Here is a 23491-nt window from a genome sequence, read left to right on the forward strand (position 1 = left end):
GCTTTTATGTCAATTGTTGTCAAACCAACTAAACACAAGGATGAATATCATATTATAAATTTATTATTATTATTTCAAATAAAAATAGCTTTTTATATAAAATTTATAAAAATAATCATATAGATTTATTAATATAAATAATTAATATGTGCACTTACTTCATTGGTTGATTTAATAAACTAATACTTTTATATAAATGTAAACTTTGATAACGTGGAAGCATAAATAAAGAGAATTTCAAGTAATGCACCACATTGCAGAACCTCATACTCTCTTATATGAAATATCTACTTTTATGCATATAAGACAATTAATTTTTCACAAAAAAAAAGACAATTAATCATTACTTTGATCCTAAAGGCCAATAGAATAGGACCAAAATCTTATGTTTGTTCATTTAATTAATTAATTTTTTCTCGAATATGAGTCAAGTTCGAGTTTGTCACCAAATTAGTGTATAGGTTCAAACTTTGTTCATTTTATTGCCAAATAATGTTGGACTTGTTTATAAGTTACTTGATTAATTTATTCTTTTATCATACATAGTAACACAACAACTAAACTAGGTTATCCCTTTCAATTCTAAGCTAATACTTAATACCTAAATTATAATTGAAATTATATTATTTGAGTTAATTAAATAAAATATTTTCATATATGAACTTACAAAAATTAGACTCACCAACCTTGTATTGTTAAAAAAATTATATAACTCTCCCTATAAAAATGGACTAGTTACATCAATATAAATTAAAAAAATAATAATTTTATACCTAATGAACTTATTTACAAACTTACATGATCCGATCTAAAGTCTACTTGAGTGTATCTTTAGACATAAATACATAATTATATGTATACATAAATTGAGTCTTATATTTACAAATTTGTTCACAAACACATTCATATATTTGAATTAGGTTTTTTTAATAATGGAGCCTAGACCTAGTCCTAAAATTGGCTCGCTCGTTAAATAAACAATTATAATTTTTGTTTTTAGAACTGAGCTATAAATTGTTCATAAATAATTTGGTTAATTTTTTTTGACAGAGTTTCAATTTATGACATTCATTCTTGATAATAGCTATTTATCATTAGACCAAGATACCATTCAACTTTTAGCATAAGCAGAAATTGAACTCAGACATCTTGGTGCGGTTTGGATGCAGCGTCCACGTTTTGCGTCCAAGTTTTGCCTCTTTTTTTTTTTTTTTTTTTTTTTCTCCAGCCGCAAGTGTTGACTCAATCCTCTGTGAACAGTGTATTCGTGCACTGTTTACGGACCCACAAATTTCACTTTTCAACAACTTTTTCATTAAAAATAGGTCCCGCGGTACTATTCACACATTTTAAAATTATTTTACTACAGTGTTTTCAGTTTTCAGTTTTCAGTTTTCAGCAATAAGTTCTATCCAAACGGACCCCTTATTCGAGCATCAGACCATATCCTTATCCAATGGTCCCTTGAAACCTGCCATATTTAAATTGAGTCTCATTTTCTGGAGCCAGGCAACCTCCAATTGTACATAAACGCGGCCGTTTCATAGAGAGCAAAACGTGCCGAAACTTTTGTCTTTCTCCCGAAAGCCAAACAAAATCTGAAGGCGCTTGTAGAAGTAGAAGAGTAGCAGAGAAAAAAAAGTCGAATCCTACATATATTTTGAAATTGAAAATAGAGGAACAGAAGAAGCAAAGCCATTTTTTTTTGATGGTAGAATAGATTTCAATATGATATCTCAACTCCCAATCCCGAAACCACCCACTAAAACCCTTCTCACCCACTGCCACTGCCACTGCCCATCACATTTCTTATCCTATTCTTCTAGAAAAACCAATGCTTTTAGTTTTAGACCCAAATTACGTTCCAGCTCCAATAGTCTCTCAGTGCTTTTAAATAACCACAGCAAGCTTAGAATTAGTGCTTGCAATGCTTCGCCTTCTGACTCACTTGTAGTATCCACAGATGCGGAGGAAGATGCTGAGTCTGCTCAGATATTTGAGGTTTTTTCTCTTCTTCTTTAAAAAAAAAAAAAAAATTTATTTTTTGGGTTTTTTGAGTAATGGCAAAACTGATTTAACTAAGTTAAGTAGGATTAGGATTGGTTAAGCTGAATTGGGTTTATGACATTCGGTGTGTTTTGTTTTTTATTTTCAGTAAGTGAACTATGTTCTTAAATTTGTACTCTTTTTCCTTTTTTTTTTTTTGGGGGGGGGGGGGGGGTTTGAGTGAATTCAACTAAGCTAAGTAGGATTAGGCTTAGTTGAGCTGATTAGGTGTATGAAATTTACTTTCACTGTGTTTGTGTAATTATGAGAGGGCACTCTTGCTTTTGGTAATTAGTAAAAGAGTGTTATTTGGATTGAAAAATGGAGATTGTTTGATCTTATGGTTTGGCCGTTGCATAGCATTAGAAGTTCCACAAGAAGCACAATGGAGCCGTTTTCCAAGCTTTAGAATTTCCATGATTCAGTAATGGTGTCCTATTTACTGTATCATATTATAATTTTTCAAAAATTGCTTGTGTTGCTGTATTGTACCCATACCGTGTCTGTGTTCCTCTCCATTTCCATGTCCATGTCTGTGAATCCTAGATTCCAGTTACATTCTCCACCCAAATAGGAGGCAACTGAGACATTCCTATCAGTTTATGTGTCTATCAATTAAAAAAGGATGCTGAAAAACATGTGTAAATTATATTCACATTTCATTTTTTTGTTATTTGTAGCTTGCTAAATTTAGGGACCATAGTAATTGCAAAATCTGACATCCCTGCTGTTTACCAGTTTATGTTTTGGGAAAAATGTTTGACGTACTTATTTGGCAGAATGTATAAATCATTTGGATTTCTCAATTTCTAAAAATTTCCAGTTTTGGCAATGTTTCAGAAATTGAAGGATACAGAGAGACAACGAATAAATAAGATGGAGGAACTTGAGAACAAGGCCAATATGCAGTTAGAGAGGCAGCTTGTCATGGCTTCAGATTGGAGCAGGGCCTTGTTGGCTATGCGTGGAAAATTGAAAGGAACACAATGGGATCCTGAGAACTCGCACAGGATCGACTTTAGCGATTTCTGGAAACTTCTTAACTCAAACAATGTCCAGTTCATGGAGTACTCAAATTATGGTCAAACAATATCAGGTTGGAAGTTTTTTTTTTTTTTTTAACTGGTGTTATTCGTTACGTAAATCTTAAACTCTTTTGGTGGTCATTTTTGTTTGTAATACTTCTCCTCATGAGATTTTTTTCTTAGTGTTGTTTAACTTGTCAATTGTTTAGGTGGTTAAATTGGCAAAATGTCATGAACTATAGTCTGTATACAGACAATCAGAAAAAGTTATTGCTGGGATTCATGCGGGAACATATACCTTTAACTTTAAAGAGAGGATTCGAAAACATATTTATTCTGACTCAAAGGGAGAAATGCACTGGAGTATTTTGTACATGTAATCATGTTTCAACTCTACCTATCTATGTGAATAATTTACATGGGAACATTTTGGTTGTTGTAGGTGTGAGGATAATGAGCTTCCTAGCTCAATTCAACTCAATTAAGCCTTAATTCCAATTAATTGGGGCTAAGTGAAAACCAATTTATTAATAAGAAGAAATTGACACAGTGGCCCTGCTTGGTGGTGAACTTTTTATTTTTGAGTCTGATGTTCAAGATTGATATAAATTCTTTCTAGAATATTTATATAATGATTTAGCAAAAATGCTCCTAGAATGCCTCTAGTGATGCAAATATTAAATTGAATCTGTGGTTTGGGCATGAATTCTTCCTGAGTTGCTTCAACCAGCTGATTTCTGTACAAATGAATTTACCTAGGTGCTAGGTGGAGTTTAACCAGATAAATTTACATTACAGAATTGGTTCAGCAGTTTGTCTACATATTTGTTATGCTTTTAGCTAAAGTACTATCCAACGGTCAATTGAAGCACATAACTCTGTACATCAACTTGTAGTTCATAGAGAAATATGCAACAAAGACTGAAAGAGGCAGATGTAGTAACATAAATATAAATGAACTGTAGGTGAAGTCAGAACCTGTGTGGTTACAGATTATTTGCATTGCCTCTTTGTTGGCCTTGTAGAATTTGTTGGACATGCTAGAATTGGAATTCACAGGTTAAAGTTATGCAGAAGATCAAATCATATGGGTATACTTAAGACTATGTCAAACATTGTTTAGTCTAGTGAAACTTAGAATTCCATATCATAGCCTTTTCCCTAAATTCCATATTGCATCTGGCCTTTCACTTTCCCTTTTCCTTTTGGTAACTTGATGTGCATGCACATATTTACTACTGTGCCTTCAAGTTCTGGCATCAAGTCAACTTTACACTTAAAAGTTCAATTGGGTTATCCAAGAGGTACATCTGAGCAGTTTTTGGGTTCAAGGGATACCCCAGTGGTTCCAGCACCTCTTGTGGTGCTTGAGCACTGTGGTTCAAAATTGTTCTCTGAGCAGTTCACTTGTCATTGTAGTGTTTTAGCTAGCTTAGCCTCTAGAAATAAATATGTTGTTCTTGTGTCTCTAATGGCAACTTTTAATGCCAAAAGACTGCCTAGAACTTTGTCACCATTCATGTGTCATCTTTATTTCCTTGAAATACTCTGCTAATGATTTTTTGTCCTGTTTCCACAGTAATCCTACCATACTATAGAGATGGAAAAATGGAAGGAACCAAAGGGAATTCAAAGAAAGATATTGTTTTTCGGCGTCATGTTGTGGACCGTATGCCGATTGATTGCTGGAATGATGTTTGGCACAAGTTGCATCAGCAAATGGTAAATGTTGATGTTTTTAATGTGGACACAGTACCTGCAGAAGTGTACTCAACTGTTGCAACTGCTGTCATATGGTCCATGCGGCTTGCCCTATCTGTTGCGTTATATCTCTGGATTGATAGCATGATGAGACCAATTTATGCAAAGTTAATACCTTGTGACTTGGGAAGTCCTAGCAAAACAACCAGGCAGCCACTGAAGCGCCGTGCGCTTGGATCCTTAGGCAAGAGTCGGTATGTAGGGAGTGATTTCTTGCTAACTTGGTTTTGGGTATTAAATTTTGTTTCATTTCATGCTATGGATAGCTGGTTGATATTAGTCATTTTGCCTTTTGTTGCTATATGTTTAAAAGTAGGGAAATCTGATTTCTCTTATATCATCATTATTGCCAGTCCTAGTAGAGTTGCTCTTGTAATAGTATTTGTGTATGCTAATTGTATCTTTATCATTTTTCTGGTATTAATTTCTTCAAACTTTTCATACTACAGAATTATGACTAAGGGTTCTTCTCTGATAAGCCATTGCCTTGGTGTTTTGAGACATAGGAGTTTTTGCAATTAGATCATTAAAACTTTACATAACAGATTTTATTAGTATTACTTTTGTTTATAAGTGGCAAACAGACATATTTCTAATGTGAACATAGCTGGGGAATGATTCTTGCAACCGAACACCATGGATCTAACTTTTAGCTACCTTTCCACCAGGGCCAAATTTATATCCGCTGAAGAATCTACGGGCGTTACATTTGATGATTTTGCTGGCCAGGAATATATAAAGAGAGAACTACAGGAGATTGTAAGGATTTTAAAAAATGATGAAGACTTCCAAGACAAAGGCATCTACAGCCCAAAAGGTGTGCTTCTCCATGGACCTCCTGGAACTGGTAAAACACTGTTGGCTAAAGCTATAGCTGGTGAAGCCGGACTTCCTTTCTTTGCAGCAAATGGCACTGATTTTGTTGAGGTGAGGCCTGATGTTTCTTAATGTCAAAGGTTATATAAACTGGAAGGATGGTAGTTGGTGTAGAAAAATGTTGTAGGATAATTTAAGCCCAAAGGGAATAAAAGGCCCATTGGTACATTGTCTTTTATTTTTTGAGGGTTAAGATTGAAGTTGGAACAATCAAGGTAGAATATTGGTTAAGATGAATGTTTAGGATTCTAGGGTTACCAAAGGTTGTTATATATATAGCCTCTTTTGAGTTATTGTAGGCACCCTTTTGTTATCTATTTCATGAAATTTCAGATTTGAACATTTCTTGAGCTCTTTGAGACTAGAAATTGATATTTGATTTGATAAATAACCGATTGTCCTAAAAGCTTAAAATGTTAGGAAAATGTGAATTTAATCATTTAACCAATATTCTTACACTCACGGTCACCCTCACATTTAGGCTTGGACTCAGCCTTAATAAGTGGGGCCCAACACATGAGATTTTTAAATTTTTAAATGGGAGGTAGAGATGGGGTTTGAACTTAATCATCTGCTCAGATACCATGATAAATTATTGATTGTCCCAAAAGTTTTAGTTATTAGGAAATGATGAATTTAATCATTTTAACCAAAATGATGAATTTAATCAGTTAACCAATATTCTAACTTGATTGTTCCAACTTCAATCTTGTTATCTTTTTATTATTTTAATCTTGTTTGTTGCTGTAATTTCTTCTTAAACCTTCTTTAGATCAAATCTGTCCCAACATAACTATCATAGCCTTGAATAATAAAGACCCCATTTGGAAATCTTTAAATAGGAGGTAGAGATGGGGTTTGAACTTAACCATTTACTCTGATACCATGATAAAGTACTGATTGTTCCTAAAGTTTCAGCTATTAGGAAATGATGAATGTAATCATTTTAACCAAAATGATGAATTTAATCAGTTAACCAATATTCTACCTTGATTGTTCCAACTTCAATCTTATTATCTTTTTCTTACTTTAATCTTGTTTGTTGCTGTAATTTCTTCTTAAACCTTCTTTTGATCAAATCTATCCCTGCATAACTATCATAGCCTGGAATAATAAAGACCCCATTTAGAAATCTTATAGAAATAAAATCATTTTATTTGTTTACCATAGATTCTGAGGTCACTAGGTACAACTCTTCAACAGAATGGAATGATTGAAGAATTTGGAATCATCACTACAAATGATCCTGAATATGTATGAGGCTTGGACAAAATACAACAGCACAAAAGATTGAAATATGGTGGTATAGTGATAAAATTGGAATGATATAGAGAAGATTAGTGTGGCCCTTGTGCAAGGATGACATGCATAAATCGAGAAGTGTTCGAACTTTTTTCTTATAAAAAAAAAGGGTGTTAAAGCGATACTTATAAAACAACTCTTCATAGTAAAACTTTATTTTATAGCCAAGAACATGGTTGACATGTGGTTTCGCATGTGTCTCCGTCTGAACAGGTAATAAAAAGTTATAATATTGGTTGTAAGATTATAATAAATACACATATAACCTAAGGGTAGCACAATCAGCTGGGAATCATGTCATATGAAACGGAGGTCACTAGTTTGAATCTTTCCTTCCCCATTCCGTTGGGGTCAAATCTAACTCATCAAAAAAATTTGGAAGAAAAATATACCCCAATGTGTTTCTGTAAGCATATATTTTTCTTATTGAGGACATCTGAAGCTGAAATAAATTAAACTTTAGAGAAAGGTTTTTAATATTTACAAAAAAGTGGATCATTGGTTTTTACCAATATAGACTTTTTTTTTTGGGTAAAGGAAGGGGTGGGGGGGTGTTGGGGGAGGGAAGGAGGAAAATTCTAGGGGGCCTCATGGAGTTAGCCTGTGGAAGCATATATGAAATTGATGGGATTAATTCTTGAGATTTATTCAGTTTGATGTCAGAGATGGCTTGAGAAAGTTTTTGACATGATCGTTGCTGTGGGGACAGATTGCTCAAGGATGCTTATCCTTAGTTTTACTACGTTGCAAGGGATAGAAGTGCAATGGTCGCAAAATACTTAGAATGGACAAATTGAGGTATTCCATGGACTTGGAGCCCCACTTTGATCTTTCCTTTACAAGACTGGGAATTAGATCCTAATCCTATGACTAATTTTTAAGAGGACTTAAATGTTGTGTGTCAATGTAAGGGGTGAGGATAGTTTAACTTGGCTCCCATCGAGAAGTAAGGGTTTTTAAGTTAAAAATTAATTTAAATTTTTCCTCAGAAAATCATTTGGAAGGTTAAGGTGCCACTTAGAGTGGCTTTCTTGTTCTGGATGGTGGTGTTGGGTAAAAGATAACTTGCATAGAAGGGGTATTTTGATCATGGACTAGTGCTGTATGTGCATGGCAGATCCAATTAATGGATCATGTATTTCTCAATTGTAATGTTGCTCCTGAATTGTGGAATATGGCGTTCTGCTTGGAATTAACTTTGTGATGTTGTGTACTGTTGGCAAGCTTCTAGAATGTTAGGAAGGGAGGATTGGTAAGCATGAAGGAATAATGCTTGGAAGGCCCTCCTATATGTTTGATGTGTATTTGGAAAGACCAGAATGCATGAATGTTTGAAGGAAAGGAGACAATTGATAGATAGATTGAAGAATGTTTTTTTTAAATGACACTTCATGAATGGATCAGAGCTATGCTTCCAGCTACCTCATCAAGTTTTATTGAGTTTTTAGATATGTTGAATTTTCATACTTGTATCTGGGTTTAGTGGTTTTGCTCTTGTATACATCCTGTGTATTGGGGTGAAGCCTACTGGTTTTTTTATTTCCTTTACCATTAATGAAATTGTTTATTACTTAAAAAAAAATTATGTTTGCTTTAATTGGTTGACATTCTTCTCAAAGAAAGCATAATCTGCCTTCATTTCTTAGATCCTTAGTGCCCTAACTTGAACTATTTGGCCAGCCACATTACAATTGCCTCATTCTCCATTTATTTTGTTGGATGGTCATTGAAATGTTCTGTATAATTCTATTCCAGCATTTACTACTTGCTTCCTGATGGTGGTTATCATCTTTGTTTTGGTTCAAGTAATATGGATTCTTGGAAATTAAATTATACTTGGCTGACAGAATAGCTTTTTCCAGATGTTTGTAGGTGTTGCAGCATCTCGTGTTAAGGATCTTTTTGCTAGTGCCAGATCGTTTGCACCTTCCATTATATTTATTGATGAGATAGATGCTATTGGTAGCAAGCGTGGTGGACCTGATATTGGTGGGGTAAGATATAATTTAGAAATATTGCTTACTTGACTTCTTGGTTAATGAATATCACTTCTTTGTGGTTTCATTTTCTACCATGTTTTCTACAAATGCTATTTTGACTATAAACTACATGTAGACTTGGCTTTGTTATTAAATGCTATATACACAATCTTCTAAGATTGCAAATGTTGATTCATTTGTGATTATGGCTCAAGTCTGGCAATAATGATGTTGTTGTTGTTTTTTTTTTTTTTTTTTCGACATGTTCATTACATTTTAGATTGGGCACAAGTTTAAAAAAGGGAGAGAATATTTTGTTTCAAAAACAATTTAGTGGAAATTGTTTATAGTGGAGGGCAATTTGCTTATTACCAATCAATCAGGGGGACATTGCTTTTTAAAGTTTAAGAGGGAAATTGAGATTGACCCCATAGTTTAGGGAGGCAAAGTGCAATTAACCCTAAAATTTTTGTTACTTAACAAAAAAAAAATGTTTAGGGGATTAATGGAAGTTCAATGTATAATTTACATCAAAGCTCTTATAATAGCATCTCTAAATTATAAGAAATACCATGGAGGCTACAATTGCTGACTTTATAGCTTCCAAATTTGTATTTGTATCAACCATTAGTTATAGCAGTTTAGTTTTGTTACCTATGAAAAAAACAGTTTAAGTTCTGTTAATCCTTTATGAGTGGTCTTTCAACTCCTATTCTTTGTCTGTGAATTCTTTGTTGGAGTTGTTAGATAATAGATATTTTACTTGCTAGCCGATAAATTCTAGTCTTGTATATTTTTCTTCGGGAAAGTTTTGCTGCATGATAGCATGCGGCAATTGCTGCATATGGGTTATGTGGCAGCAAAAAGAAAGCAACATGTGTCCAAGGGTCCACCTGCACATGACCCTTGGACACGTGTTGCTTTCTTTTTGCTGCCACATAACCCATTATGCAGCAATTGCTGCATGCTAGTATGCAGCAAAATATTTCTCTTTTTCTTCTCTATTTCTTAGTTGTTTTCCTTTTTATTTATATTATGTGTTTTTGTATACATCCTGTATGCACTTTCAGAGTTTTAATGAATTTCTAATACTTATCCAAAAAAAAAATAGGTAAAGGGTAGAGGGTTAAGTCACGAGTTCAATCTCTTGTGGGTGCAGAAGTTGTGTATTTACCTATATAGGAAAAAAAATTATAGGGATGATAAGTTAAGAGAAACAGTGAAAAATGACATTATTTATATGGTCGATTTTTAATGTTTTTGTATAGCATATGGCCTATCAAGTGGCTTGACATTAGAGCAAACTAAATAGCATCCAACATATTCTAAACAGCAGCTTTGCTATCTATCTGGAAGTGGCAATTTATTTTCAAAAATTTTCTTCGACACACTGAAAATCTCACCCTAAGTTTATAACTTTTCTGATGTGTTTCCCCTTCTATCCAAACACATTCTTAATGTATGTCATACCATATGAAGCTATGTTAACTGGAAATCTAAATGAGATTGTTGTGAACACTATACCATGTTAATTTTAGAATCTAGACATAGTTTTACATATATTTTTTTGCTGAATAGATATGGCTTTACATGTGCCCTTATGTTTTTCATAGTCATAATCCTTAATCACACCAGCGGAATATTTATAACAGTACAAAGCTCCAGACTGCCTTTACAGCCTTGACCATTTCATTGCTTTATGTATAGGGTGGTGCAGAAAGGGAACAAGGCCTTCTTCAGATACTGACTGAAATGGATGGATTTAAAGTTTCTACATCACAGGTACGCTTTTATATCTCTTCCTGGAGAAGAAAGACTGTCTGGTTTAACTGGCATACTTGGTCTTGTCAGGTGCTAGTCATAGGTGCAACAAATAGACTAGATATTCTTGATCCTGCTCTCTTGAGGAAGGGCCGTTTTGATAAGATCATAAGAGTTGGTTTGCCATCGAAAGATGGTAGATTGGCCATATTAAAGGTATTTCCCTTAATATCTTTTCATTACAAAAATTCTAGCTTTTTTCACTTGATATCTCTAGCAGTGTTGCCAATCCTGTTGGGCCTTGGTTTGTACTGGCCAGTACACATTATTCTTAAAAAATCTGGGATAGTTTATCTGTTCCACACTGTCTTGCATATTGTTTATACTGGCCTATACCAGCCATAACGAATTGTGTCTGCTTGTACCACTCATTACTATCCTAATGTCTTGCTATCTTATAGTCTTTAAAATTTTAAAATTTTTTTGACATATATATATTTTTTCTTTTAACTACAAAAGATAAATAAGTTGAGCTTTAATTGAATAGTATATAAAATTCCTACAATCAATGACTTATATTAATATTTTTCCTAGTTTTATATGTTAGGTTGAGTTATCTTGTATGTGTGTAATGTTATTGTCACACCCTGAGGAAAGTGCTAGCCAAATCGGCATTTTACCTCTAATAGTCAAGTTATAATCAGGGCTTGTAATTGCTTATATAGCTTTGATTGACATAGAGCAAGTCCGATATGGGACTCAACAGATGCCTGTACAACAGACGAACACACTCATGTAATCTAGTCCAATATCCAATTCATTTGGGTTGCCTTGGTTAGTAGCATGTGTTGCCATCCTTAGCTCAATGGTTCAAAGAATAGTATCAGAGCCAACCTAATAGCACCATGTGGCTCAGGGGCACTCTAGCCATGTGGGCCCTGATGAGGAAATTAGGAATTTAAAGGAAATTGTGATACTTGAAATGGATTTGAGATTGGATTGGATTGGATTAGAGCATTGTGTGTTGAGTTTCACATCGGGTGTGTACCCTAATTGTTATATAAGCAATTATGATGAACCCTAATTGTAATATGGTTAGTCCTTTTGGAGTATAGTGTAGATGTAGTTAACCTTTTCCTTGGGTCATGACATTTTGATGCAGGACAGCCAGAAAAATTGAACAATAAAATTGATAGACAGGAAAAATAAAGGGAATGACCTTGCTTCCAAATATTAAAATACTAATAGTGTAATAAACTACTAGGACTGAAAATATAAAAATACAATTGACTTGCAAACGTAAATAATACTAAATTAAAATAAAAGTCTTCTTGTGTCTTTGATTTACTTTTTGTATGTAAATACATGTTTAAAAAAAACACAAATATTTTATGCCATCAAACTAGAAGGGTCTGGTGCATTGTACATAGACAAATTGAAATGCTGTCTTGGTATTGACAACATGTTTCATATGGGGGTGTACAAATTACAGATGTCACTGAGCTGAATTGATGTTGTCAAGCTACACTGATTGCTTATGGCAGTCGTTGACATGCTCGGTGGCAGTGGCTGGTGGCACTTTTTTTTTTTTTTTTGTCCAATGGGATTGGTGAGGTCGTCAGTAGGGATATTTCAAAACTGACATAACTACACCAACCACCCTCGACACACACACACACACACACATTCAGATTTGCTATTGAAACCCTGCTTTCCCTCCTTTTGCCCCTCTCCCTAACCCTCATATCTTTGACCACCATTGAGCCGCCACAACCATCATCCAAGCCACCGAAACCCCCAATAGAAAATCGTTTGTGGAAATTGTTTGTTACTTTTTTTAATATTTATTTTCTGCGAAACAGGTGCATGCCAGAAATAAGTATTTTCGTTCTGAGGAGGAAAAGGAAGTTCTCCTTCAGGAAATTGCAGAGCTTACAGAAGATTTTACTGGGGCAGAGTTGCAGAATATACTGTAATCTATTCTTTGTCCATTTATCCTTTCTCAAGTCAACATCAGAAGCTTGAGCCTGATGCTTTCTTGAATTGAATGACAGGAATGAAGCTGGAATTTTGACTGCCCGGAAAGATTTGGACTACATTGGACGAGAAGAGTTGCTAGAGGCTTTGAAAAGGGTCAGTTATGCCTTTCCTGTTCTCTCTCTCTTACTGGGGAAGATTAAGCCCTTCCCTTACATCATGTGTAACTAATGATTAATTTCAAATAATGCATTCTCATTTTCACTCTTTACATTTAATGAGCAGCAAAAAGGCACATTTGAAACAGGCCAAGAAGATAGTAAAGAAATTCCAGAGGAATTAAAGCTGAGATTGGCATACAGAGAAGCAGCTGTTGCTGTTCTTGCATGCTACTTCCCAGATCCCTACCGACCCTTCACTGAGGTCGATTGTAATGTTGTCTCATTCAGTCAAAAGTTTGCTCCCTACCTAGAAACATGTTAAACTCATGTTTGTACATAGCTTTTGCAGACAGATATAAAATCCATTCGTAGCCAGCCAAATATGCAGTATACCGAAGTTTCGGGAAGAGTTTTCTCAAGAAAATCAGATTATGTGAACTCAATTGTGCGTGCATGTGCTCGTAAGTTATGAAAACATTTACCTTGTTTTGCAAAATTGTCTTTGATAGCTCCCTGTAGCTTTTATTTTATTTATAATTGGGTTTTTATTTATTTATTTTAAATAATTTGATCTGAGTTATGGTATAAAATATTCTTTCCATCTTTATTTATTAATTTCTCTCTCTCTCTCTCTCTCTCTCTCTCTCGGGAGAGGGTGAGATCGTGGGTTCAAAACCAATTGGGTGCTTGCGTAAATTAAAAAAACTATTTCTTTTTGGCTTTCTGATGGAACGCATAGATGTAGTTCCTTGAGTATGGCTTCACTTGAGTTCCAAGAAGTTTGAACTTGTATTGGGTAGATAATTACATTCCTTTAAACTTTGGACTATTTGTTGATTGTCAAATTCTTGCATGTAAAAATTCATTATGCATTCTTTTAGGTTTCATTCCATTTAATATACATGAAATATGGTGGTTGTAAATGGATGACAATGGTTCTGTTTTGTTCATTGAGGATTGAAGTAGCACAATATCCTGAGCCTTATTTTGTTAATCAATTCGAAACTTGCAAGTTACTAATTTTTCCAGTTTTGAATTTGCATGGTCTATATGGTTTAGTGTTTTGATTATAGTCATGGTAATTTATTTCATTGTATTCATCATAGCATGACGATGTCTGTGTTAAAAATTATTTGTTGCAACTCTGAACTTTGCAGCCCATACTCCAAGTTGACTAGGCCTGACTTTGTGAGCCATTTGAGAGAGGTTCTTTTACTTCACTGCAAGCTTACAAACTCCCCTGATTAGTACCACCTGGAAAACACTTTTGGGTTGAGACTAGAAGAAGTTTTTGCTTCTTGATTGTATAGTTATTAATATACAAATGGGCATAGCATGTCTAGATAGTGTTTCATGTGCTAAAAAAAGTAACCTGATTAGCAAGGATTGGTGCTTCACTGAATATTTTATTTGCATGTTTATTTTTTATTTTTGCTTTTTGGCCAATGTGATTATATATTACTGATATCACCAATTTGTAGCAAGAGTAATTGAGGAGGAGACGTTTGGGGTTGACAACGTGTGTTGGATCTCTGCAAAGGCCACATTAGAAGCTTCGAAGCGTGCAGAATTCTTGATTCTGCAGACAGGAATGACTGCATTTGGGAAAGCATACTACAGGAATCAACGTGATCTTGTGCCAAATGTACGTTTGAGGGATCTGGCTAACAAAACTATAATATATATATATATATATATGTGTGTGTGTGTGTGTGTGTGTGTGTGTGTGTGTGTGTGTGTGTGCTGTTGTTAGAAGAAGAGCTTTTCTGAAGTACATATCTATTTATTAGTAACTTTTAATATTTTTACAGCTTGCAGCCAAGCTACAAGCACTTAGAGATGAATACATGCGTTATGCTGTGGAAAAATGCTCATCAGTGTTGAGAGAATACCATTCAGCTGTAGAGACAATCACAGGTCATGTTAATTTTTTTATTCACATATTTACTAAATTGAACAATCCATTGCATGTGGTTGTCAGTCAATAGTGGTCTTCTGAGTTGGTAACCTTAAAAATTTTAGTGAAATGGTTTAATGTTATAATTTCATGTTATAAAAGAGTCGCAGTCTGCATATAGTTGGTATTGATGGGCTGCAAGTTTTAATGTTGTGCAGATATTTTACTCGAGAAGGGAGAAATTAAGGCTGAGGAAATTTGGGATATATATAGCAGGGCACCACAAATACCTCAGGTACTTGAATTTAGGGATTCTGTTTAATTACATTTGGTATACATTCAGTTCTTGTCGGGGAGGTTTTTTCTGACAGGAGGAGAATACAATGTTACTCTATGGTATAACTAGTGAGATTATTTGTGTTTATTTATTGTTATTATTTTTTTAATGCTCCTTGCTGTCATATCTACTCAAACTACTTTGAGATACTCTTTAATGTTAATCCCTGTATGTAATGTATGTTGCTTTTCAGCTATTGCTTTATTTTTGAAACTGTCTAGGCTGTTATTTTTTCTTATAAACTCTGAGAGAGAGAGAGAGAGAGAGAGAGAGAGAGAGAGAGTATCTCACTTAATGAAAAACCAATCTTTCTCCTCTTGTTCCCCCCTCCCCCCCCAAAAAAGGTTGTTCAGGGCACATATATAAGGCTTGGCAATCACTCTTAACTGTACACCCTCTGTAACAATTTTCTGTTCATGTTCGACTGATTATTTGGAAGTTCTACTGGTCTGCATTATGGTTTGACCTGACATGTTAAGTTCTCAGTCACACATTTTTTTAAAATAAATAAATTGGAATGCAAGTTTGATTGAGGATTGGAGAGGAGAGGTGAAATAAAAGGCTCAGGATGTGTAAACTATAAGAACAAGTCATGGTGGATTTTCCTACAGTAGCACTTCTGCTTATTATCTCTACCAAAGGCAATTAATTGAATTTTACTTTACTACACACATCTGTGTACTAAAGTTCTTCCTTTCTTGATTATTTTTCAGTGAAAACCTTTTACTTTTTGGGAAAAAAAATTAAAATGATGCCAAAGGGATGCAATCCAAGTGCACGTAAAGTTTACAAGAGAGGAGCACCTCAAACAATACAGAGCAAAATTAGAAAGAACGTTTGATGAAATTTAGCTATGCTGTACATTACAAAAAGAAAGCCTATTTGCACTTTTTTTTGTTGGTCAATTACACACGCACCAAATGGGTTTTGAATCTACAACCTCACCCTCCTCCCACATGAGTCAAATGAGGAATTGCCATTTGAGCCAAGGATCTTTGTAGTCATTTTCTCAATAATGAAATGACAAAGTGAATAATCACATAGATTAAACTTTTCACATGCTCACTATATGAACCCAAATATTTGTACTGCAACTTTGCATATTAATTCTCTGAGACATCTGTGGAAGCAAAAATACATGCTTTAGCAATAATTCATTTCTAGATTATTAGAATTATGTGTATTTTTTTAATAAAGAAAATATTGGATCTGTTTCGTGAAAATTTCACATTCTGCCACTGAGTACTGAGAGTATAATGTTTTGTTGCTTACATTCTGCCATTACAATATCTGGACAATTATAGATTTTTTGCTGCCTTTGATACTGTGAGAACTTTTTGGTTAAAATGATGTGAATGTCTGAGGTATTAACGCCATTGCTCCTTGTTCAGCCAGCTGTGAATCCAGTTGATGAATATGGAGCCCTAATTTATGCTGGACGATGGGGAATCCATGGGATCACACTTCCTGGGAGGGTTACATTTGCTCCTGGAAATGCTGGATTTTCAACCTTTGGTGCACCCCGCCCAATGGAGGTATGTGAAAATGTATTCTTTTGATTACTGCTATGCATTCATAGAATCTTACCTTATCATAAGCCCAAGTAATTTTTTTGCAGACTCAAATCATAAGTGATGAAACTTGGAAGCTAATAGATGGAATCTGGGATAAAAGGGTTGAGGAAATAAGAGCTGAAGCTTCCATGGAAGTTGAAGAAGACAAAGAAAAACCGCAACTTTTGATGGCCAGCCATTTCCTTTGAAAGCAGATCATGCTTTTCTTCCTGGTGTGTAGCAGTTTCTTCTTGAAAATGCTAGTTTTATTTACTTATTTTTATTATCATTCTTGTTAGAATTATGTGGTTAAATAATTAAATTTAACATATCCTAATAGCTTAAGCTTTTGGGACAATTGGTAATTTAACATGGTATTAGAGCAGGAGGTCTTGGGTTTGATCTCTGTCTCTTCCACTCTACCTCCCATTTAAATTCCCGCATGTTGGGCCTCACTTATTAAAAGTTAGTTTCGGCCTACACGTGAGGGAGTGTTAAAAGTATGTGGTTAAATGATTAAATTTACCATATCCCAATAACTTAAGTTTTTGGGACAATTGGTAATTTAACAATTCTGTTTTGTGCAATCCCTCATTTTTATCATGGACTCTCTCTAGTCAAAGGAAGACAACGAGCTTTAGCCTAAATGACATTTCCTTCTCATTTAACCTAAGAATAGAAGGAAATGTGAATTAGGGTCAATTAACTTTTTAAACTTAAGCATTGTGGTTAACACTATCAAATAGAAAGCAGTCGTAGAATGCTTTAAGATTTTCAACTATGTTGGACCATAAGCCCTTGATTTACTTGAATATTTACCTTAGATGAGGTCAAACGGTCAATTGGGGATGTAGAAAGCTCTTTAGCATAGGTTGCATGCCTATACTGTGCTCAGGAGGTGTTCAGCCTACATCAATCCAACTGGGAGAGTATGATATGATTTGAGGTAGTTGGGCCTGCGTTTCCTTGTCCTCCCTTTTCATTTGATTTTTCTTTATTAATTACCCCTTTTGTATATCTTGTATAGGATAAAGATGAGAAGTTTTGTGTATAAAATTGGAGCTCTCAGCTTCATGTGGAGTCGGACTATTTTTCATCAGATGAAAAACTGACATGTCTCCATTGTTGATGGATGTGTTGCTTGGCTGGAGTCTTTGTTGCTGAATAAGAGCAACACAAAGTTGACAGACCTGAGAAGGCCTTCAATCTTAATTTATACTCAAAGATACAAGCTAGAGGTAGTGGTTGAATTTCATGAGAGGGTCACTGTTGCATACTGAGATTATGTCACTGAGGTCCTTTGTGTGAAGAGAGAGTTTTGAAAGGAAGAACATTGTTTTCATTTTGTTGCTGATGAGTTTGAAGTGAATGCATTATTGATGATTTCGAGGGAAATATCTGTTTCAGCAATTTGTAAATTAATTCGTTGGATTCATGTATATGGCTAAAAATACATACTCTTGTGATAGGTTGGTGAAAGAATTACAAATTTTATACCAAGGTTCTCTTATGCAAAAATAGAATTAGTTTTATTGGTTTCCTACACAAAAAACAATATCAGTTGCCTTTTGCCTAATTCTCCTTTTGTTCCAATTTTATGTTTCTCTGAAGAGGCTCCAGCTGCCTAACTAGACCCTGAAGTGGAGGTTGATATCTATGTCCTCTGGAAGCCTACGCTGAGAAGGGAACTTGGGGAGGAGACTAGCAATATACTTAGCCGCTTCCAAATATGCTGTAAACTTGTTTATGGTCTCAATTTGTTTAGCTCGCACATTGTCATATGCTTTTGAATTGTAATGTCCCTTTTTCACTGCATGCATAGCACTGGTCACTGGCAAGATTTGAACAGTGCTGTTGTTTTCCTTGCTGAGTAACTCCTCTGCTACCTTCTTCCTAAAAGACCAGCTACCGGTTCTAAAATTGAAGTGATATAGAGGAAGGAACCGTTGCCCATAAATAGCTAAAAATTCCATTGCAGCTAAAGCAAACTCAAATTCCTCATGGGACATGTAGTAGGGGAAGCTGATCCTAGTCCATCCTGGTTTTACTCCAACATAGCCCTATAAAAATACAAGATAATTTTAGCTCAAAATAATGCCTCTCTACCTCATAGATTTTAGATTTAGGGAGTATAATATTTACCTTTTGAATGGCAGCTCTGATGGCAAGTGAATGAGTTGCATCCAAGTTAAGCAGAGAGTGACCATAGGGTCCAGCACAAGCACACCCACCTCGAGCCTGGATGCCAAACAGGTCATTGAGGAGTTTTGCTACAAATGGTCCATGAAGAGGCTTATCTCTCTTGTTCCCTGTCTCTCTCCACATGTCTGTATTACCCCCATTTTTGAGGCTAGCCAAAGGAGAAATGCTAGTACTATAAATGATGAAAGACAATATAGCTTGGCGCTTAGCACTTGTATTTCCTAAAATGCATATATTTTGATTCAAGAGAAGCCTTTGAAGCGCTTTCTCTATGTAGGTGTGCTCCTGTTTTTCTATCTCATGGCAACCAATGTAATCCTTTACCCAGAAAGCTAATGCTGCTCTGACTATCTGGATTATTTGAGGAGTCCCACCATTTTCCCTTTCTTCTATGTCATCCAAGTATATTGTGTCCTGCAATTGATGATAGTTGATTAACAAGTGATATGGTTAGAGTATAGAGTCTTTCAGTAGGACTTTAAAGTTTAATTACACTCAGAAAATTAGCATCAAAACTTTCTGCGGTATTAATAATTGGTATTAGATTTTTTTTTGGATAGGAATTGGTATTAGAATTGTCAGTCCTTTGTTAGGAATTTAGGGCTATTTCATTTTTACATTAGGTTTATTTGATCAAGCAATTGATTATTCCAATAGCCATAATAAAATCTATTTGATTGTAAAGTTATCTTTTAAAAAAAAAAAATTTTTTATTGGTGGGGGAGGGGGGTATTTAAGAAACTATAAATGATGTAGTGGGACTTTGTAATAAAAGTTTTTTTTTGTGGAAATCTTTGTAATAATTGATACTAGCTTGTGACCCCATATATATGTATATGATACATTTACAAATTAGCATAACTATATGTGAAATTCTAAATTTTAGTTTGTCCAATCTCTATTTGTATAATAATAATAATAATAATGATTATGATGATATGTACTAAAATTAAGAAAATTATACGAGATACATGATATAAAATTATACTCCGATTTGAAATCTAATTAAATTTTCCCTACAAGTTATGTTATTTGACATAATATGGGATTTTTAGAATTTTTTTAAGAGATGTATTACGTTCACAACATTTTCACAACAAATAAAAAGTTATTATTGGTTCTAATTTTAATTCAAAACTTAAATTACTTTTTTATGGATCTGTAATAATAAATAGCAACCTGTCATTTAAAATTTATTGTGAAAATGTTATGAATATAACATTTCTCTTTTTTTAATGAAAGATTCTCTCAACTGCCATTTTTACATATTGTATGTTGAATTTTTTTACATATTGTATGTTGAATTTTAGAAAAGAGGTTCAAGTACCTTTTCATTGAAGCCATTGACATAATTAACAGTTCCACCTCCACAAGTTGATGGTGGAGAAGATTCCAGTTGATAGAGGACCTTTCTCATCAAAAGTATGCCAGGGGATCCGGGCCCACCAAGGAACTTATGTGGACTAAGGAAGATGGCATCATAGCCATCAATCTCCCCAGATCTCATGTCAATCTCCACATAAGGGCCACTGAGCACGTACAAAATTATTAGTTTTTGATGCCAAAAACCCAAAAAGAAAAAAAGAAGCTAAAGCATGAACTATATATGCACAAATTAAAAATGTACGTACCTTGCTGCAAAATCAAAGCACACAAAACCACCATATTGATGAAGAAGTTTAGCAATTGCACGAGTTTCCGAATAAATTCCAGTCACGTTACTACAAGCTGAAAAAGAACCCAAAATTGGACGGTTGGCATGTTTATAAATCTCGAGTTGTAGTTTTAGAGCTTCCATGTCTATTAAACCACTGTCATCTAAACCAATCTCTACTACTTCAGCCAAGCTTTGCCGCCATGAGAGAAGGTTGGAGTGGTGCTCATAAGGACCAACAAAAACCACCCACCTTTCTTCACTACGAAGGCATTTAAGTACCCTATCTCTCAAAATGGATGGCACTGCAATTCCCATTACTTCTTGAAGCCTTTTGATAGCAGCAGTTGTGCCCGAGCCACAGAACAAGAGTGCATCTTCTTGTCCACCGCCTAAGCTTTTCTTGATGTAACTGGTTGCTTCGTGCACCATTTTTGTTGTCCGGTGCCCCACGTAGCTGTCACTAGTGTGAGTGTTCCCTTCACGCGTATTCAAAAGGTCAAAAACGTTTTATCAAATGTATGAAAAAGAAGAGCAAATATATACTTGAAAATTCAGATGCAGCCATTGTCTTAAACATATATAATGTGGGCATAGTGATTTTAGGAGACACTACAAATTTTATTACATAAATATTACAGACAAATGATACATTTTTAAAAAATTATTTTTTCAAATAACAATTAATATTATAAAATTATTTTGCAAAATTGGCTTTTCGTGAACTCATCTCTCCTGGAAGAGACAAGTTCCACATGTATTATATTGAATTAGCAAAATTGTAGTCATGTTTAAGAAACTCAAATTTAAGAAAGATGAGTTTCACTTAGAACATAAATACATGATTACACCACATTAAACATGTTAGCTTAAGCTAAGAGATATAATCTGTCTCTTAAAAAGACGTGTTCAATTTGTAAGTATTTTATAATAAAAGCCTAAGCTTAGCATTTTTCTCAATAAATGAATAATTTGATCAATAAGTTACTATTCTAAAGACTTAGAAAGAGCGAAAAGGGGAATTTTTTTTTTTTTTTTTTAATTTACCGTAAAAAGGAAGAATATTTTTGTTGATGAAATTTTCGATGCATTGAAGAGACCGGCCAGACGCAGTGTGATCAGCATAGGTGAGTCTTCTTTTTCCAAAGAGAGAATCAACTTCAGCATCAACACCAATGATTTGAGAACGCAGCCAAGATAGTTTTTTCTCCGTTGAGTTCTTCCTTGGCACACCCATTTGAAGTGTCCAAAAGGATTCAAAGCGACGCCTTGAACTACTTGTTCTGCTATTTTTGTGCTTCACATTTTGAGCACCATGAGCTTGTCTCAACATGGGTTGCTCCAATTCCATTTTTTAAGAAGATATAAAAGAAGAACTGAATCAAAAAATGTAGAGGAGGATAAAATAATTGGAGGAGGAGAGACTGAAGAAGAAGAAGAAGAAGAAGAAGAAGAATATGACTTAGAGGAAAGAATAAGCATGGTATTTAACAAGAAAAGAAACTGATTTCCAATGGGTTAGAAAGTAAGAGGAAGCACGAAATCAACTGCACCATAATACATTGTATATTCAATTCAGGTGGCACCACCTTTTCTATGCACTGCATATATATATATATATATAGTGGTAATTAAAGACTTAATTAGAGTAGTGAAAAAGGACCAGATCGAGTGAGGAGACAGTTGGCACGGAGCCAAGACATTGTATTCAAAACCAACCAGCAATATCCCTCCTCTCTCAACTCTCAACTCTCAACTCTCTAATCTCTAACACCCGCCGCGTTTTTGTTTTTAACTAGCCAGGAGGACATTGTATGTGTATTGACCTTGACTTATAAGATTAAAATAATAATAAAATAATGGTGTGAGATGATATATTTATGATTGATTGTCTACTTACACACAAGCCGCTTTTGAATACACTTGTAAAATAGACATTTTCCTTAATAAAAAGAAGCAAAGTTAAACAAAGTTAGTCACACAAGTGTGCTAATATAATTTTACAAAGGGAGTAGGAGCGAGTAGGTTTCAATTAGCTCAACTAATAAATTTGTTTATTCTCAAATAAAATATTGGTGTCTTGGCTTGATGATAAAGAATAATTATCATACAACGAATGTTATATATTAGAATTATATCATATCTATAAAAAAAAAAAAAAAAGGGAGAGAGAGGAAAGCATACTTAATTAAGAGAGGGTTTGGATTGGGCTAAAACGCGCACGTTTGCATTTCAGCCCCTTTTTTTTTTGTTGGGACGTGCACCGTTCACTGTTCATTGGACATGAACAGTGAATTTAGGCCAATAAATAGTGATTTTAGGTGTGAACAGTATTTTTCACACATTAAAAAATTATTTTGCTACAATATTTTTTAGTTTTAGTTTTCAGCTGTATCCAAACGAACCATAAGTATAGGGATAGAGCTATTTTAGCAGGGCAAGTGGGTCATGACCCCTCCCTACCGATATAAGTATTGGGTGACATGTAACCCTCCTCCCCAGAACAAAGTTTATAACTTTTTTTAATATAAAAATGATGCTATTTTCTATGTTTTCTGTGTATCTCATCACTCATGTAGCTTAATAATTGTGTAGTAAGCAAAATATGATTTCCTAATCAAGAAAAATTAAGGGAAAACCAAGATATAAGAAACAAGTTTTTTGGGTTAGAAAATAGGAAACTATCCTTAAGAATAGAAAACATTTGAAAGAAACAGTTAATAAACATACCCTAAAAATTGTCAAACAATGTTTTTTATTTATTTATATTTTAAGATAATTCCTTGCTTTTGAATATGCATGTTTGTTTCCTTTTTTCATCAATATATTCCTAATGGTTTTTTTTTTTCCCTAAAATTTTTGATGGGGGATGACAGTAAATCCAAAGCACAAATATGTGACTTATTGATCATAATTTTTTTAATTTTTCTGATTGGCAGGGGGCATCAGGCATGAGGCGT

General features: G+C 34.4%; 2 protein-coding genes and 1 non-coding gene across 5 annotated transcripts; 2 read left to right on the forward strand and 1 right to left on the reverse strand.

The window, feature by feature from the left end:
- Window positions 1-1539: 1539 nt before the first annotated feature.
- On the forward strand, window positions 1540-19265 carry LOC142624523 (putative inactive ATP-dependent zinc metalloprotease FTSHI 4, chloroplastic). 3 transcript variants are annotated; one of them, XR_012842347.1, is made up of 18 exons: window positions 1540-2001; window positions 2887-3142; window positions 4651-5026; window positions 5501-5759; window positions 8873-9004; window positions 10697-10771; window positions 10841-10966; window positions 12613-12722; window positions 12805-12883; window positions 13013-13150; window positions 13238-13349; window positions 14370-14533; window positions 14700-14805; window positions 15004-15080; window positions 16514-16657; window positions 16741-16908; window positions 17500-17621; window positions 17703-18490. XR_012842347.1 is itself a non-coding variant. In XM_075798115.1 (17 exons), exons 1-16 carry the CDS (start codon window positions 1729-1731, stop codon window positions 16882-16884), a joined length of 2571 nt encoding a protein of 856 aa, XP_075654230.1. In that variant the 5' UTR covers window positions 1540-1728; the 3' UTR covers window positions 16885-16908; window positions 18287-19265. The 3 variants fall into 3 exon arrangements, 2 of the variants coding, with proteins under 2 accessions (XP_075654230.1, XP_075654231.1); XM_075798115.1 differs by lacking the exon at window positions 17500-17621 and having other exon boundaries at window positions 18287-19265; XM_075798116.1 differs by lacking the exon at window positions 17500-17621 and having other exon boundaries at window positions 17703-18251.
- On the forward strand, window positions 7000-7103 carry LOC142626595 (U6 spliceosomal RNA). The gene has a single exon (XR_012842581.1). It is a non-coding gene; the product is annotated as a U6 spliceosomal RNA (small nuclear RNA).
- Window positions 18086-21985, reverse strand: LOC142624524 (uncharacterized). The gene is made up of 5 exons (XM_075798118.1): window positions 21579-21985; window positions 20509-21010; window positions 20205-20406; window positions 18818-19291; window positions 18086-18735 (listed from the first exon to the last, which is right to left on the reverse strand). Exons 1-5 carry the CDS (start codon window positions 21880-21882, stop codon window positions 18304-18306), a joined length of 1914 nt encoding a protein of 637 aa, XP_075654233.1. The 5' UTR covers window positions 21883-21985; the 3' UTR covers window positions 18086-18303.
- Window positions 21986-23491: the final 1506 nt, after the last annotated feature.

This window comes from Castanea sativa, chromosome 2 (assembly GCF_040712315.1).
Source record: "Castanea sativa cultivar Marrone di Chiusa Pesio chromosome 2, ASM4071231v1".
NCBI lineage: Eukaryota > Viridiplantae > Streptophyta > Magnoliopsida > Fagales > Fagaceae > Castanea > Castanea sativa.